Consider the following 13,606-nt stretch of genomic DNA (forward strand, 5'->3'; position numbering starts at 1 on the left):
CTATGAAAATATTTTACATATTTAGACATTAAATTAGAAGAATTTTGTCATTTTTAATAAAAACTTACATTATGAGTTATTTATAAATCATACACATTTAACATTCAATAATAAAGATCAAAATAGAAGAGCTAATGTATATATCTTAATGTCAAATTGTCGTATGAATCACTCAGGTAGATGAGGGTACATAAGTCAAGGCCCATATGATACTCATCTAGAGTACAAGGTTATCACCTCCAAGGATTGTGTCTCACGATGATTGACGTACGACATCCAACAAATATCATTGGCACAATACGTTCAAGAGCAACTTGGAACGGATCGTTCACCTGATTCCCTTTAAGAGGGATGATCAAGCGCGCATGTGGAAAAGCCTCGGAATAGTTTCCATGCATGCCCAACCAACGAGACATGGAAAATACTAGTGAATCAATGTCTGAAATATTATAACATTTAGCATAGGTATTATGACATTAATATCAATAAAACTAAAAAAAATATTGTAAATAGATTGTTGTTTTTGAAAATGAAAAATGATGGAACAAGCGTTGTGAACACAAATGAGAATAACCTCTCTAGTTCTTTGGTGTTGCTTTATTTGCAAAAATGAAAATGGGAAAGGATATGGAAAGGCGTGAGTTTACTTAAACAGAAGCATCTAAATTTTAATCTTCATAGGAAATTAATACATTGGATTACAAAATATTTTTAAAATGTGTGGTTCTAAAGTTGGGCATAACGTGTTAGGCGCGTCCAGAATTTACTATACGGATTCCATAGTCCAAATTTACTATATGGATTCCATAGTCCAAATTTTCCTTTAACTCTAGCTTTGGTGTGTTTTAGAGATGGCTTGTTGTGTATTAGGTGCGTCTAGAATTTAGAATTCAGATTTGGGGGTTAATTTTGGAATTTTGACATGGTGTATGAGTAATTCATAGGGTGTATTGAACAATACCCTTTTTTTAATACAATTGTGTTTCTAATTATTTTTATGTTCAAAATAGTCTAAGTTTTAAAGGAAGGTATGAAAATAGATCCACTTTAATATTTGTAATGATATGTGCCTAAAAGTTCTGACACATTTATCTAATAGATTGTCCGTCAAATAAGTATACATGTAAAAGGAGTAATAAGACCAACGAGCAAAGTTCAAACCCAAGATTATTTGAAATGTTCACTTCAAAATAGGGCATGATCACCTCGGCAGAAGAATGAGGCAACGCTGATTTCTATCTTTGACATAATCCTCATAAAATTATATATTTCTATTTAAGGTATCTATAAGCACTAATGTGCTCCTAGTGTTCCACATATCAAGGAAATCACTCAAATCTTATAGCGCTATCACTTATCTCAAATTCAATTTCCATAACAAATTAAACTTATCTTATATTGATTTAGCTTAAAGATAACAACAACCGTATATGTTAGAATTTGGATGCACGCTATAAATAAGGAGTATCCCCAGGAATTTTCATCACACAATCATTTTTATTGATCTACTACTTACTAGTGCACTACTTAACTTGGACAATAAGGTACCTTTCCAAATACACCACTGAGGTCTAGATAATAAATGGAGTTAAAAATGGGGGGAAATTTAATAATATGATCAGTGATGCAACAATCGCGTAATTTCATCAAGCGGTCAGTCACGTAAGGTCATAAAAGAATATTGGTGCCCACTTTGAGACCAAGTAAAACTTACTTATACCTTAAGATCTCATTAGCATGATGTCGCTACGCGAAAAAAATTATAAAGTTACAATCGAACTTTATTTATCCCAAAGAGAAGGGGAAACATCGAGAAAACCCCAATAAGGTGAAGGAAATGGTCTCACAACCAAACTTGGGTTCGAAAGTTGGTTATGCATGGGGAAGGTATTAGCACCCCTCACATGTGTTATACTCAACGGGATCCATATTATTTGTTTGTTTCTAAGGGTATTGTTAACTACGGATTTACTTGCTAAGAAAGGGGAATGATTTAAATTAATGAGCTCGCCAAGATTTCCTGAATCTTGTGCCTACGTGTCCTCAATGTGCAATGAAGAAATCAGAGTTCCGTAGTTCGTCTAGAAAATGTTTTTTTGTTGGTTGTTTTTAGTGGACGGTGTTAACGTTCACGTTCTAGCATTAGGTGTTGTTGCTCGTTGTGTGGAGACTTATGTGTTGTCTGTGCTATGGTAGAACAGAAATAAGATGCCCTTTTCGAAGAGGTTTTAAGTGAAAAAAGCCCTAAGGCAAGGTGTCACGTTTGATTGGTTGAAGGTTGATTTTTATGGGCTGTATAGCTAAATGGCCCCCCATGTAGAAGGCACATAGCTATATAGGGAACTAGGAAGAATGCACTATCAGTTCTTTGTCCATCTTTATTTTTGAAATTATTTGTGAGTTGAATCATGCTAAAGTCTATGAGTGGGAGCAAATATTTTGCACGACTGGGTCAAACTTCATGCACACAAAAAGTATTTAGAACAAGGTCAGGAATGCAATTTCTCTTTTTTTTCCACCGCTTAAGGTTGTTGCACATGATTCGTCTCTTAATTGTATGTATGTTTGGATTTTATTTACAAAAAAGAGAACTTTGTTTTCATGAGTAAAAGATAAAAGATAATGCAGGGATGCAAATATGGGGGAAGTTAATTGTTGTCGTGCAAAGATGATGTACCTAATTTTAGGGATTTGAGTGGAAAAAATCCTAAGGAAACATGTATTGTTTTTGTTTCTTGGACAAAACTACTATTTTAATTTATTTAACCAAACAAGGCTATTCAATTAATTAAACTAAAAATCCTTAAGGGAGCATACAAAATTATATGTCAATTTATTATGTGTTTTTTTAATTATTATCCATGTACAAAAACACTGAAGGAAATGCTAACAAATAAAGTAAACAATCAATTCTATTAGGGGTGCAAAACTGGAAAATACGTGCAGAAAACAATGTAGTGCAAAGTCAATAAATATTAAGCTCAATCAGAATTTATTATTGGTTATTTAAATCAGAAAAAAATAAGGTTAATGGGCTTAAGTAAAACAAGCTTAATCCTAAAATGGCCTCAATAATAATAATATAAAAATTGAAACAAATAAAAAAAATAGAACCAGGAAAAAAATAAAAAAAACTACAAAAACCCATGAAATCGGACTAGTTTGGCCATCTCCTTCTTCTTCACACGCGCATTAGCACTAAAACACAAAATGGGGGCAGCCCCCCCCCATCTCTTGAATAGAGCTGTCAAAATGGACTCGGCCCAACGGGCCGGTCCACGAGCCCTATATTTTAACGTGGGTTGGGCCGCAAAAAATCTTTAAAAAATACAACCCTAACTTTTCGGACCAGTCCATCGGACCTATGTTTTTCATGGACTGGGTCGGCCCGGCCAAGCGGACTTCGGGCTGACCCATTAAAAATAAAATTTTAAAATAATTTGAGTTAATTTTGCAGAAAAATATTGAGATAAGATATAATTGCATAGGTGTATTTCAAGGGAAAAATAAAATTTAAAGAGGATAAATATATGTTTCAAGATAATATGATTAAAGAAATAGTTGTGAGATAAAGAGAAAGTTTGATAAGTATTGGAGATAATATTCAATTTCTCTCTACTTTTACATCGATATCTTCGTGGGGTTCATATATGTGGATGTTGATTTGATGAATATTTTATATATCACTTAAATAAGTTTATCACTACTCGCTACTTGTGTTATGTAACTTTTATCCATTACATCATTTTTATATTTAAAATTATAATATTGAAGTAAAGGACTGACTGGTCCATCGGGCTGGCCCACCAGGCCACATGGCCTATTAGTAATTGGGCTAGGCTTTTTGCAACCCATGAAGTAATTGAGCCGACTCACTTCCTCCCCTTTATACGTTTTGGCCCCCTAGGCCGAAGCAAGTTGGGCCGGGCCGGCCCATTTGACAGCTCTACTCTTAGGGGCGGTCGATCGACCGGGAAAGTGTGGCAGTAGCGGCGTCCCCCCCCCCCCAAAGCGAGGTGGTGGTGTTTTCAAATTCATCTTCATATTCTCAAACCTCATCATTCCTCCATTAAAGCTCCAATGAAAGTAACTTGAAATTGGTCAAAACTTAACCAAAATTGATGATTTAAGAGTCTATTATGCATAGAATTTTATGGGTTTTATGAATATATGATTACTTTTCATTAACTTTGTTGTTTGCTTGGTTTTTGAATTTTCAAGAATGAGTGAGTTTATGTGTTCATGTAAAAAATGGATTTTATGCAAAAAAAAGTGTTTTTCTAACCAGTTGTTTGTTTGTATTCTATGCATCTAAAATAAACATTATCATTATGTCAATGTCATGTTATGTTAATCTTAAATAAAAAAAATCATATTATGTCAAGTTTTCATGTTACTTGAATTTAACTCATGAAATGGAAAAAGTGCTTATGTGAAGAAGTGATTTTTATACTTTCTATGTCTAAATGATATGCTATTGTTATTATAAATGCAACTATATGTTAGAACTTAGTTGAAAACATATCAAGAATGCTTGTGTTGATTTTTCTAGCTACTTAAATGTTGATTTTGAAGTGAAAAAGTGTTTTTTCTAACAAGCTTTTCAAAAACAGTAGCATAAATCAAGTCTCCACCACATACATTCAACAAGAAGTAATCATACAAGAAAAAATATAGCCAATGTCGTGGAATGAAGAAGGTCCAAGGGTTATCGACGGAGCGGAGGTTTGCTCCGGTTAGTGTTGAAAATTGCCGATAAATTCACCAACGAAAAATCCGGAAAACTTCAAACTAAGCTTCGTTCACTCCAATTAATTTCCAATGATGATGATGTTTGAATATAGGTGAATAATCTTGAATATTACTTGTTGGAACTTTGATGATACTTTGGTGATGAATGTATATTAGAACCTTGAAGTAAAATGATGAAAATGTTGATGAATGTGATAAACCTTTAACCCATGAAACTTCATGAAATCTTGGATGATGATGATTGAATAATTATTGGACGTAAAATATAACACTCACACTTGAATATGAAGAACATTGAGATAATAAACACTTGAATTTTGTTGATTTTTGAATGATGAGTACTTGTGAAATTGTTGTATTTTGGATGAGTTTATAATGAAGATGGTTATGAAAAAATTGGTTTATGAACTTTTTGGTGATGGTGATGAATTTTGGCATAATGACTTTGCTATGACTTCATGGTCCGAAGAATGATGAAAAATGGTGGCTTTTTATAGTTTTTATGGGTGATTATGGATCCATGGATTATAACAAAGTATGTATTTTATCAATGGTGGAGGTTTGATGAAAAATTTGTAGAAAATTGATTTGATTTTGTCTTAGTTTGGAAACTTTAAGGAAGTTGAAGTTAGTTAGGAAAGTTAAGGGTAAATGAGTAAATGCATGAGTTTGGGAATAAATAGGTAGTTAAGGGAAGTTAGAGGCAAGACATGTTGGAGTTTAACATAAGTATCAAGTCTCAATCTCTTGCGTAGAGACCCGAGTATCTTCATCTTGATCAACCTTTCTTCTGGAATCTTTTCTCCCCAAACACCTGGATGTGCCTTTATGAGTGGACTTGAGAATTTCTCAAGTATCTTTGGCCACAACATATGTGATAATCAGTTTGAACAAGTGCTTAGCAATTCCATTGATTATGGAATTAACAGTTTCAGAGTTACAAATAGCCAATCTGTATCCGTACTCTTCCCTTCTGTATCCAGGACCAGGATTCTCCCATCCTGATAAACTTCAAGATTTTGGTGTCCAATGATTTCCATAATGCTATCGTTGTAGCTTTTCTAGAGACATAGATTCCCATAAAACTATCTCCCTGGAGCTCACCCAATAAACACAACATGGTGTATGCTCTGATGCCAATTTAAATTCTGGCACTTTTAAAACATATCACTATTGATGTCCCAACATCAAAACATGATGTCAAGACAGATGTTACAACATCTTTTGAAAGAAGAACCCAATAAACCAGACTTTAAAATATGCAGAAATAAGTTGCAGAATGGTAAATTACTCAATCAATTGTTAACCCAGTTCGATACAATGTCACCTACTCTAGGGGCTATCAAGTCAGGAAGGAAATTCACTATGATAGTATTAGTTCAAAGCCTAAACAGTCTCAACTTACAACTTCTCGCCAAATCCCTATCTACTGAAACTTCTACCTAGGAACCTCCTAGATATGAGATCCCCCTCTCACTTCCTACAACCAGCCACAATCCCAGTGACCAAAACCCAATTACAATCCTAGTGACTGGAACCAAAACAAAGAACCAAAATAGAAGATTACACTTCCAATATAAAACAATACTTAGTCTTGCATTAAAGCTTCAACCAAGAATAATACTCAACTTTATGCTTACAAGCTTCAAGAGTGAGAATAATAACTTGACAAACAATCAAGTAACAATCAGTCTACCTCGTGGTTTCAAAAGATACATGAGTGACTTAAAACACGAGAGACTCTCAAAATCTAAGACTCTAAGCTTCTCCTAATTTTATAATTGTGAAAGGCTTAATTACATTAGGTTTAGGTATCCGTTTAAATACTTCTCAACTATCCACGGGCTTTGAAATCTTCACCCGAATATGAATTGATCCACAAACTGAGAGCTCTGCCACTTATGCAGAAAATCTCCTTAAATCTTGGAACAACACTTTAAGTTTCCTAAATTGTCTCAATATTTAATTTTAGAAACTTATGTACAGTTGGAGATCAAATCACTTATTCCAGATTAAGTCTTCTTTACATGTGAAAATAATTGAGATATATCCAAAAGAAATATCACAAACTCAAATTAAATCTGTCAAGATTTAAAACAGTATGCACTGATGTTCTGGTTCAACATGTCACAACATCTGTTTTCAATGCAACCTTCACACTCTACTGTATCAACTTGATCAAGATGTTATGATATCTTGCTCAACACCTGTCATAAACCATGTTTTAGCAAAGTTTTTTACTCAGTAAACACAGACATAATCCAGAATGAGAGATTCTTTTGTTTATAGTGCTCGTTGTGATCAAATTGAGGCTCGAAGATAACACAAATTTAGAATCCTAGTGTGACTAGTGTTTTTTAAGAGTACATGAATGAGTGACTATCACCTTAGCATAATTGTTTTCTTTAATAGGGATCAATTCCCTTGTCTTATTGTCTACGACTAAGACTGTCTATTTATGATTATTAATAAGTCTTTAAAAGTCATGTCCGTGTAGAGATGATTGTGTCATCAAATGAGATGTGTCTATTTTGGGTTAACTTGCTTGCCTTGGCCCAAAGATCCATCTACCTTTGAGTTCTCACCCAACCTTATTACTTTATGCATGGATTCACGTGTAGTTCAAAATAAGATCAAAATGCACACAGTCACTCAAGTATGAAGTTCAAAAGAATGAAGTGCTATAAAAAGAGAGACTGAAATGTACGTAGTCCTCAAACATGAGACCTAAATAAATAAAGTGCTTTAGGAGGAGACCAGAATATACACGATCATTTGATGTATTTGATATTTAATTAAAATTTTCTTCAATATTGTTTCATAATTATATATAAAATACTGACAAACTATTATTATTAAATATAAAATTGTTAAGAGTCAAAACCTATTTTATAAAAAAAATGTCAACAAATCTTTATCAATGGAAAATTTTGGTGGATAAAAATATCGTAATTAACTATGACTATTTGGGTGGCAAATTTTCGTGAGAATAATAAATTAATGTTTTACATAACAAAAAGGTTTTACATAAACAAGAAACCCATGTGACATTTTATTTAAATAAAAAATAATAAAAGATAATACTATAATAATATGTCCTGCTTAAGATTAAAATTAAAATATTTTTTAAAAATTTGGATAATTCGTACAATTTTTTTTTCAAGGAGGGTTTTCGAATATATTTTTCCTAGAGTAACGTTTTACATAACAAAAAAGTTGTACATATTTTTCCGACCTTTTCTACATATTTTTTCTCCCCAGTCACTTTTTGTTCTACTGAACAAAATTCATTAAATTCTACTAAATCATGTAATTATGACGTAGGTCTCATAGATATTTAGCCGATCTCATATAAATTTCATCTAGCCATTTCTATTTTAATAACTTGATCCATATTTAAGTAGTGGATACGCAAATTGTGAGCATCGTTTAAAACTTTTTAAACTTTGCAAATTGTTAAGTATATACATCATTGAAATTGTAACGGTTATTTCTCTAGATGATAAAATTGTAACGGTTTAGCATGATTTTTTTTTATTAAAACGGTTTAGCATGATAAAACGATATATCTCACATGATTAACACCACCACGTCACCAAAATTAAATTTCATTTGTATAATATAAGGTCAAATTTAATTGACGCCTTTAGAGATAAATTAACATAGTTACTGTTTTGACTTATAAATTTTTTTCCTTATGCTATATAGTACACTTTTAAAATTCCTTACATTTTTTTTAAATATTAAAATATTATATTATTTAATATAAATTTTTATTTTATATTTTTTTTAACATTGCTAAAAACTCGCTCCGCACTATAAGTTTTCAGCAGAGAGAACGGAAGGTGGTTTACTCATCATGGACTACACTCACACTCACATTCACGCCACCAACCACCACCGCATCGCCGGTAAACTCTCCTTCTTCTCCGGCGACTTTTTCTTTTAATGCTAACTTCATCTTCATCCATTACTCTCACTTTTATGCATTCACTGTTTTTTAAAAAAAAAAAAACAGTGTGGGTCCCAAGAAAAGTGAAATGAAAAATTCAGAACCAAAAGAGCTTTGTTTATAGCAACATTGCCACTTGTTGGAGTTTTTATTTGCTGTATTTTATGAAACTGAAGTTGATTAAACAAATGCTACATTGTTTTGTTTTTCAAGGAAAAGTTTGATTTCTGTGATTTTAATGGCCGACAGTAGTTCTGTGTTGTTGCCTAGGTTATTCTTGACATGTAGTATTTGATTTTGTCCCTTTTGTTAACCTTTTCAATTTTGTTTATCATTATTTTCTCTGGTTTTTATTTTGGTTTTGGAAAGGGGAAACAAAGTATTATTTTAGTATTTGTTGGTGTTGTTGTTTATTGAAAATATGGGACCCATATCATTGTTGCTTTTTTATATTATGCTCCACTGGACCCTTGAGAATGATTCTTCATGAATTTTTTATGTGTTATTATCTATATGATGCATGAGAATCTTTGGCATGATATGATGGTAGGTTTATTGTTGTTTCTTTAGATTTTCTCAATGCATCATACATGCATATTGATGACTTACCTCTTAAGTTTGTTGATTGTAGATCCAAATGGGATGAGGGATGCAGTGAACTTGGAACATCATATTCACTATCTGGAAATTGAGGCTTACACTTCCATGTTGAAGGCTTTTATTGCTCAATCAGATCTTCTTACTTGGGTAAATATTTATTCTAAACCCTCTCTCCATGGTTGAGTTTCTCTCGCGTATATGGTTATAATTAGTTTGTGGCTGTAGGGAAAAGAGGAGCTATTGACTGAACTACGAAAGGAACTAAATATTGCTGATTCTGAACATGGACAGATTCTGAGTAAAATAAATTCTGATGAGACAATTAGATGGATAAGGTGTTTGTTTGAAAATGTTTTTGTGCTATTCTTATGACATGGCATTGTAAAATGCAGAAGTTTCACTACCTTTTTTGATATTTTTATGTTGCAGGGAGCAAAGGAAAAGGGCATCTCATTCTCATGCTCAGGGTTATATTCAAACTAATACTTCTGGGTGTCATTCCGCCTCAATTGGAAATTCAGTTATAAGATTGAAAACTCCTTCTTTGGCTACATTTTATCCTCAGAATATATCGCACAGTCAAGCTTCTCTTAATTCTATTCATGTTTCTGCTCCAATGTCTGTAAGTAAAACCAGTCCCATGCAACTGTGAAAATTGTTTATCTTGCTCTCTTTTTGCGTTTAGAGCCTGTTTAGTTTAGGTTCATGCAAAGCTCCATCTGAAATCAACTATTTCATTCCCTTTATGGTTGTTAATAGAACTAAGTATACCAATATTATGGGTTCGTTGGAGGCATAAGGCTTGTTCCACTGATATATGTCCAATGTGTCGAATGTGGTGCTTGCTCAGAACCATGTCACTTCTGTTTGCACATTCTACTGCTGTTTCTTCATGGAACTTCAAGGATAATTCTACTAGCCATTGTTTTTCAAACAAAATACATTTTAAAGAGGCAACACTATGATTAGGTTATTAGTTATGACAAGATTGTTTTCTAAATACATGTGAACACAGACTGTTTAAAAGGAAACACATGAGCTGCTTATCTATCATTATTTTGATTACTGAATAATAACAGTTGAATCTGGCTTATTAATTGCATTTTGTCACTGCCGGTCCAAATTTAATGACAGTCTGTTGATTGTGGAATAGGTCTATGGGAGTGTTGAGAAACCCAAGGAAATGTTCAATTATGATGTTCAGCTGCCACCTATTGGAAGAGGGAGTGTGCCGAAAGGGAATTATCAGTTTAAGCAGTACTGTCAACCATCCGAGAGTCTCACGTTAAACAACAGAGATAACATAATTGAGATTCGTGCAACAGATAGGGTTATCCATGATGTAAGAAAATTCTGATTTCAAATCTGTTTTTGATTGAATTTATGCTAGTTACATTTTCACTAAAAGGAGGAGAGATAGTTAAGATGACCCGATTTTTCAAAGATACTGTAGTTTTTTAGCATCAAAATCTTGTAAGCGATGAAATGGTTGTCATAGATTCTATCAAATAGTATTCATTCACAACCTAAATTACAGTATTGAATAGCATTCATTCATGGAATCGTTTGAAGAAAGGCTGACAGTACATTTTCTGTTACACTATTTATTATTGGCTTAAATGCACATCTCCCGCTAAGTCACGTGGGTCTCACTTCTTAATTGACGGGATTTGCATGAATTTCTTCTTAATTAAACGCTGTATTTCAGGTGTTTTTTAGTTCTCATTCTGTTGTGTTAATTTCTTACATTTGGCAGGTTGAAAAGATGCTTTTTGGTAGAGAGAAGCCTAGTCCAGTTGATATTGAGAATGCGAAACAGGCTCTTGATGTAATTTCTCCCTTTTGAAATGCATTGAATTACCCTACATATTTGTCTTTACACAATTCTAACAAAGTTTATTATATGGATGTATACTTTGGTCCAGGAGCAAGAAAGAGCTATACTTGAAGCACTCGGTAAACTTGGTAAACTGGGAGACGTGTTAGACAGGGGTAATGATCTTTTCCTTATATTCTTACTTAGCTTAGCTTTCTCTATAGCATGTTTTTACAAATGTATGTGTGAACATTTGGTTTTCCAGATGACAGGGTGCTGCGAAATCTCCAATCGAGGGCAAGAAATGACGGTCAATGGTAGTTTCAGCGGGACTAATTGGTAGTAGTTTGAATAGACTTTGGGAATTTATTTTGATCCTTGCATAGATATGATGCTTAAGGTAGTAGGTGACTGAAGCAAGCTGAACACTTTGATATGACTTGTTTCAATACTTTTTGAGTTATACTCCTGCTAACCATTTTGGTTAAATGTAAAGTTTAAAGGAGAATCCAATCTCTTTTTGTTCTTCAAAAAAGAGCTCAAAAGTTCTTGTTAGTTTCATTATATTTTATACCATATGGGCATTAATTTTCTGGTATGAGTAATTAAAAGCAGTTGTTTTGTACATAGATGTGAAGGGAATTTCATCAGTTATTGGTGCTCTATGAGTTCTTAAGGCTAACCTTTCGGACTAACTATAAATATGTATTTATTTAAGGCTCTGATACCAATTATGAGTTTGCCTATAATAGTATCATAGACATAAAGTTGTAAGGTATTTATATACGAAGAGAAAATTGAAAAATAAGACTGAGCTGAATTGAATCTCAAAAAATTAAACAATGACTAACAAATTGTAAGCCGAACTGAAATTGGTTCGGTTTTGTTCATGAACCATGCAAGCGGTTCAGTTGATATATATTTTTTTTAAAAGAGTTGTTCTATTATTAGATTTGGTATAGATTTTGATATATTTTTTTAATGATCCTAGTTATTAGTTATTAATACCAGTGTGGTTAGAAAAAGTACATTTAGATGTTTGTAAATGTAGTTTTGGTTCAGTTCAGAACTAGTGATTGAACCCTTATAATAGTACGGTTTGCTTCAGAAAGAGTTGATAACAATTTGGTTATTTTTTTAGAATGGTAGAAACAATTTGATTATTTTCTTCTCGAATTGGACTATAAACAACCTTATAAATTTGTGTATTCGAGATTGATCGAACCATGAAGAAGGTTGTTCAATATACCATAAATCCTATGAATTTAGGAAATCATCCCACTCATCTTGTACGGGTAATACAATTTGGACGCATCTTATTCAATCAACACTATTGGTTATTTGAAATGACTTTTTTGAGAAAGAAATTTATGTCCCGATTATTCATTCAGACAACAAGTTACATAAGTCTGGGTGTTATAGTTCGGAGCATCACATTTATTGCATAAACAAGTTCATAAATCCTCTCACTCAAGATCTTATAACATATTTCCTTGAACTCTCTAAAAATACTTCATTTATTAAATAATTGTGTTTGGCAACATGATTCATATGTATTTCTACATCATGATCATCACAATCATTCTAAATTTTAATTAGTGTACATCTGTATCTCTTATAATTGAATAGCAATATAGTTTTTATTCATTATGGAAGTAGTATCATAATTTTTTTTATAAAATGCCTTCAGATTGTAACTTTCAGACGTTTGCAATGATTGCTTGAATTTTATTTGTATTCAATGGTTGTAGGTGTGGATCATTTTTCTTGCAGGTACAATGTTTATAGCAATTAAATCTTTTCAATGGTTTTGATGATAACAACATTATGATGTGAAATCTTTATATGAAGTTATGATTAAGATGATTAAGTTAATTTTGCTTACGAGTTCAAGGTGTCAAAGCCAATCTCTTAAGGACAACACCTATGTCAAATGGCATTCTGTGGAATCCCCGATGATCTCTATCAAGCAATCTATGATGATGATGTTTATCAAGAATCTATATTAAACCTCATCAATTAGAAGTAGTTAAGTTTCAGATGAAATGTTGAATATTTAATGAATCAAACAATGGATCTTGAAGCTTCAAGGTTGTGAAAGAGAAGAGGTGTGAAAGCTCGTATAGTCTACGTCTGAATGATCAGAGTATTGCAAAGATATTAGCGTAATCCTCAAATTACTAAGGCAATGGACACACTCTCCTAAAAGTGTTTTAAACCTCTCAAAATTGGCTAAAAACGTCTTAAAGCATATAAAGGACCAATGAAGGTGATTGTGTGATTGATCAAAGATGTTCATAAACATTTAGGAAGCCTGTATATACTTCCAAATCAAATAAGACCATTAAAAATCACTTAGAGTAAGACATAAAACTTCTTAATCATTTAAGAACACTCATAGTCAATAGAGACACTAGCCACTGCAGGTTTTTCTTTTAAGGAATTAGGGTTTCCACATTTTGAAACTCATAATTGATTAACCTTAT

General features: G+C 32.7%; 1 protein-coding gene across 1 annotated transcript; it reads left to right on the forward strand.

The window, feature by feature from the left end:
- The first annotated feature begins 9,304 nt into the window (after positions 1 to 9,304).
- On the forward strand, positions 9,305 to 11,725 carry LOC131612330 (protein EMSY-LIKE 4-like). The gene is made up of 7 exons (XM_058884125.1): positions 9,305 to 9,451; positions 9,530 to 9,639; positions 9,734 to 9,926; positions 10,458 to 10,646; positions 11,061 to 11,132; positions 11,230 to 11,296; positions 11,386 to 11,725. Exons 1-7 carry the CDS (start codon positions 9,305 to 9,307, stop codon positions 11,439 to 11,441), a joined length of 834 nt encoding a protein of 277 aa, XP_058740108.1. The 3' UTR covers positions 11,442 to 11,725.
- Positions 11,726 to 13,606: the final 1,881 nt, after the last annotated feature.

This window comes from Vicia villosa, linkage group LG6 (genome assembly GCF_029867415.1).
Source record: "Vicia villosa cultivar HV-30 ecotype Madison, WI linkage group LG6, Vvil1.0, whole genome shotgun sequence".
NCBI lineage: Eukaryota > Viridiplantae > Streptophyta > Magnoliopsida > Fabales > Fabaceae > Vicia > Vicia villosa.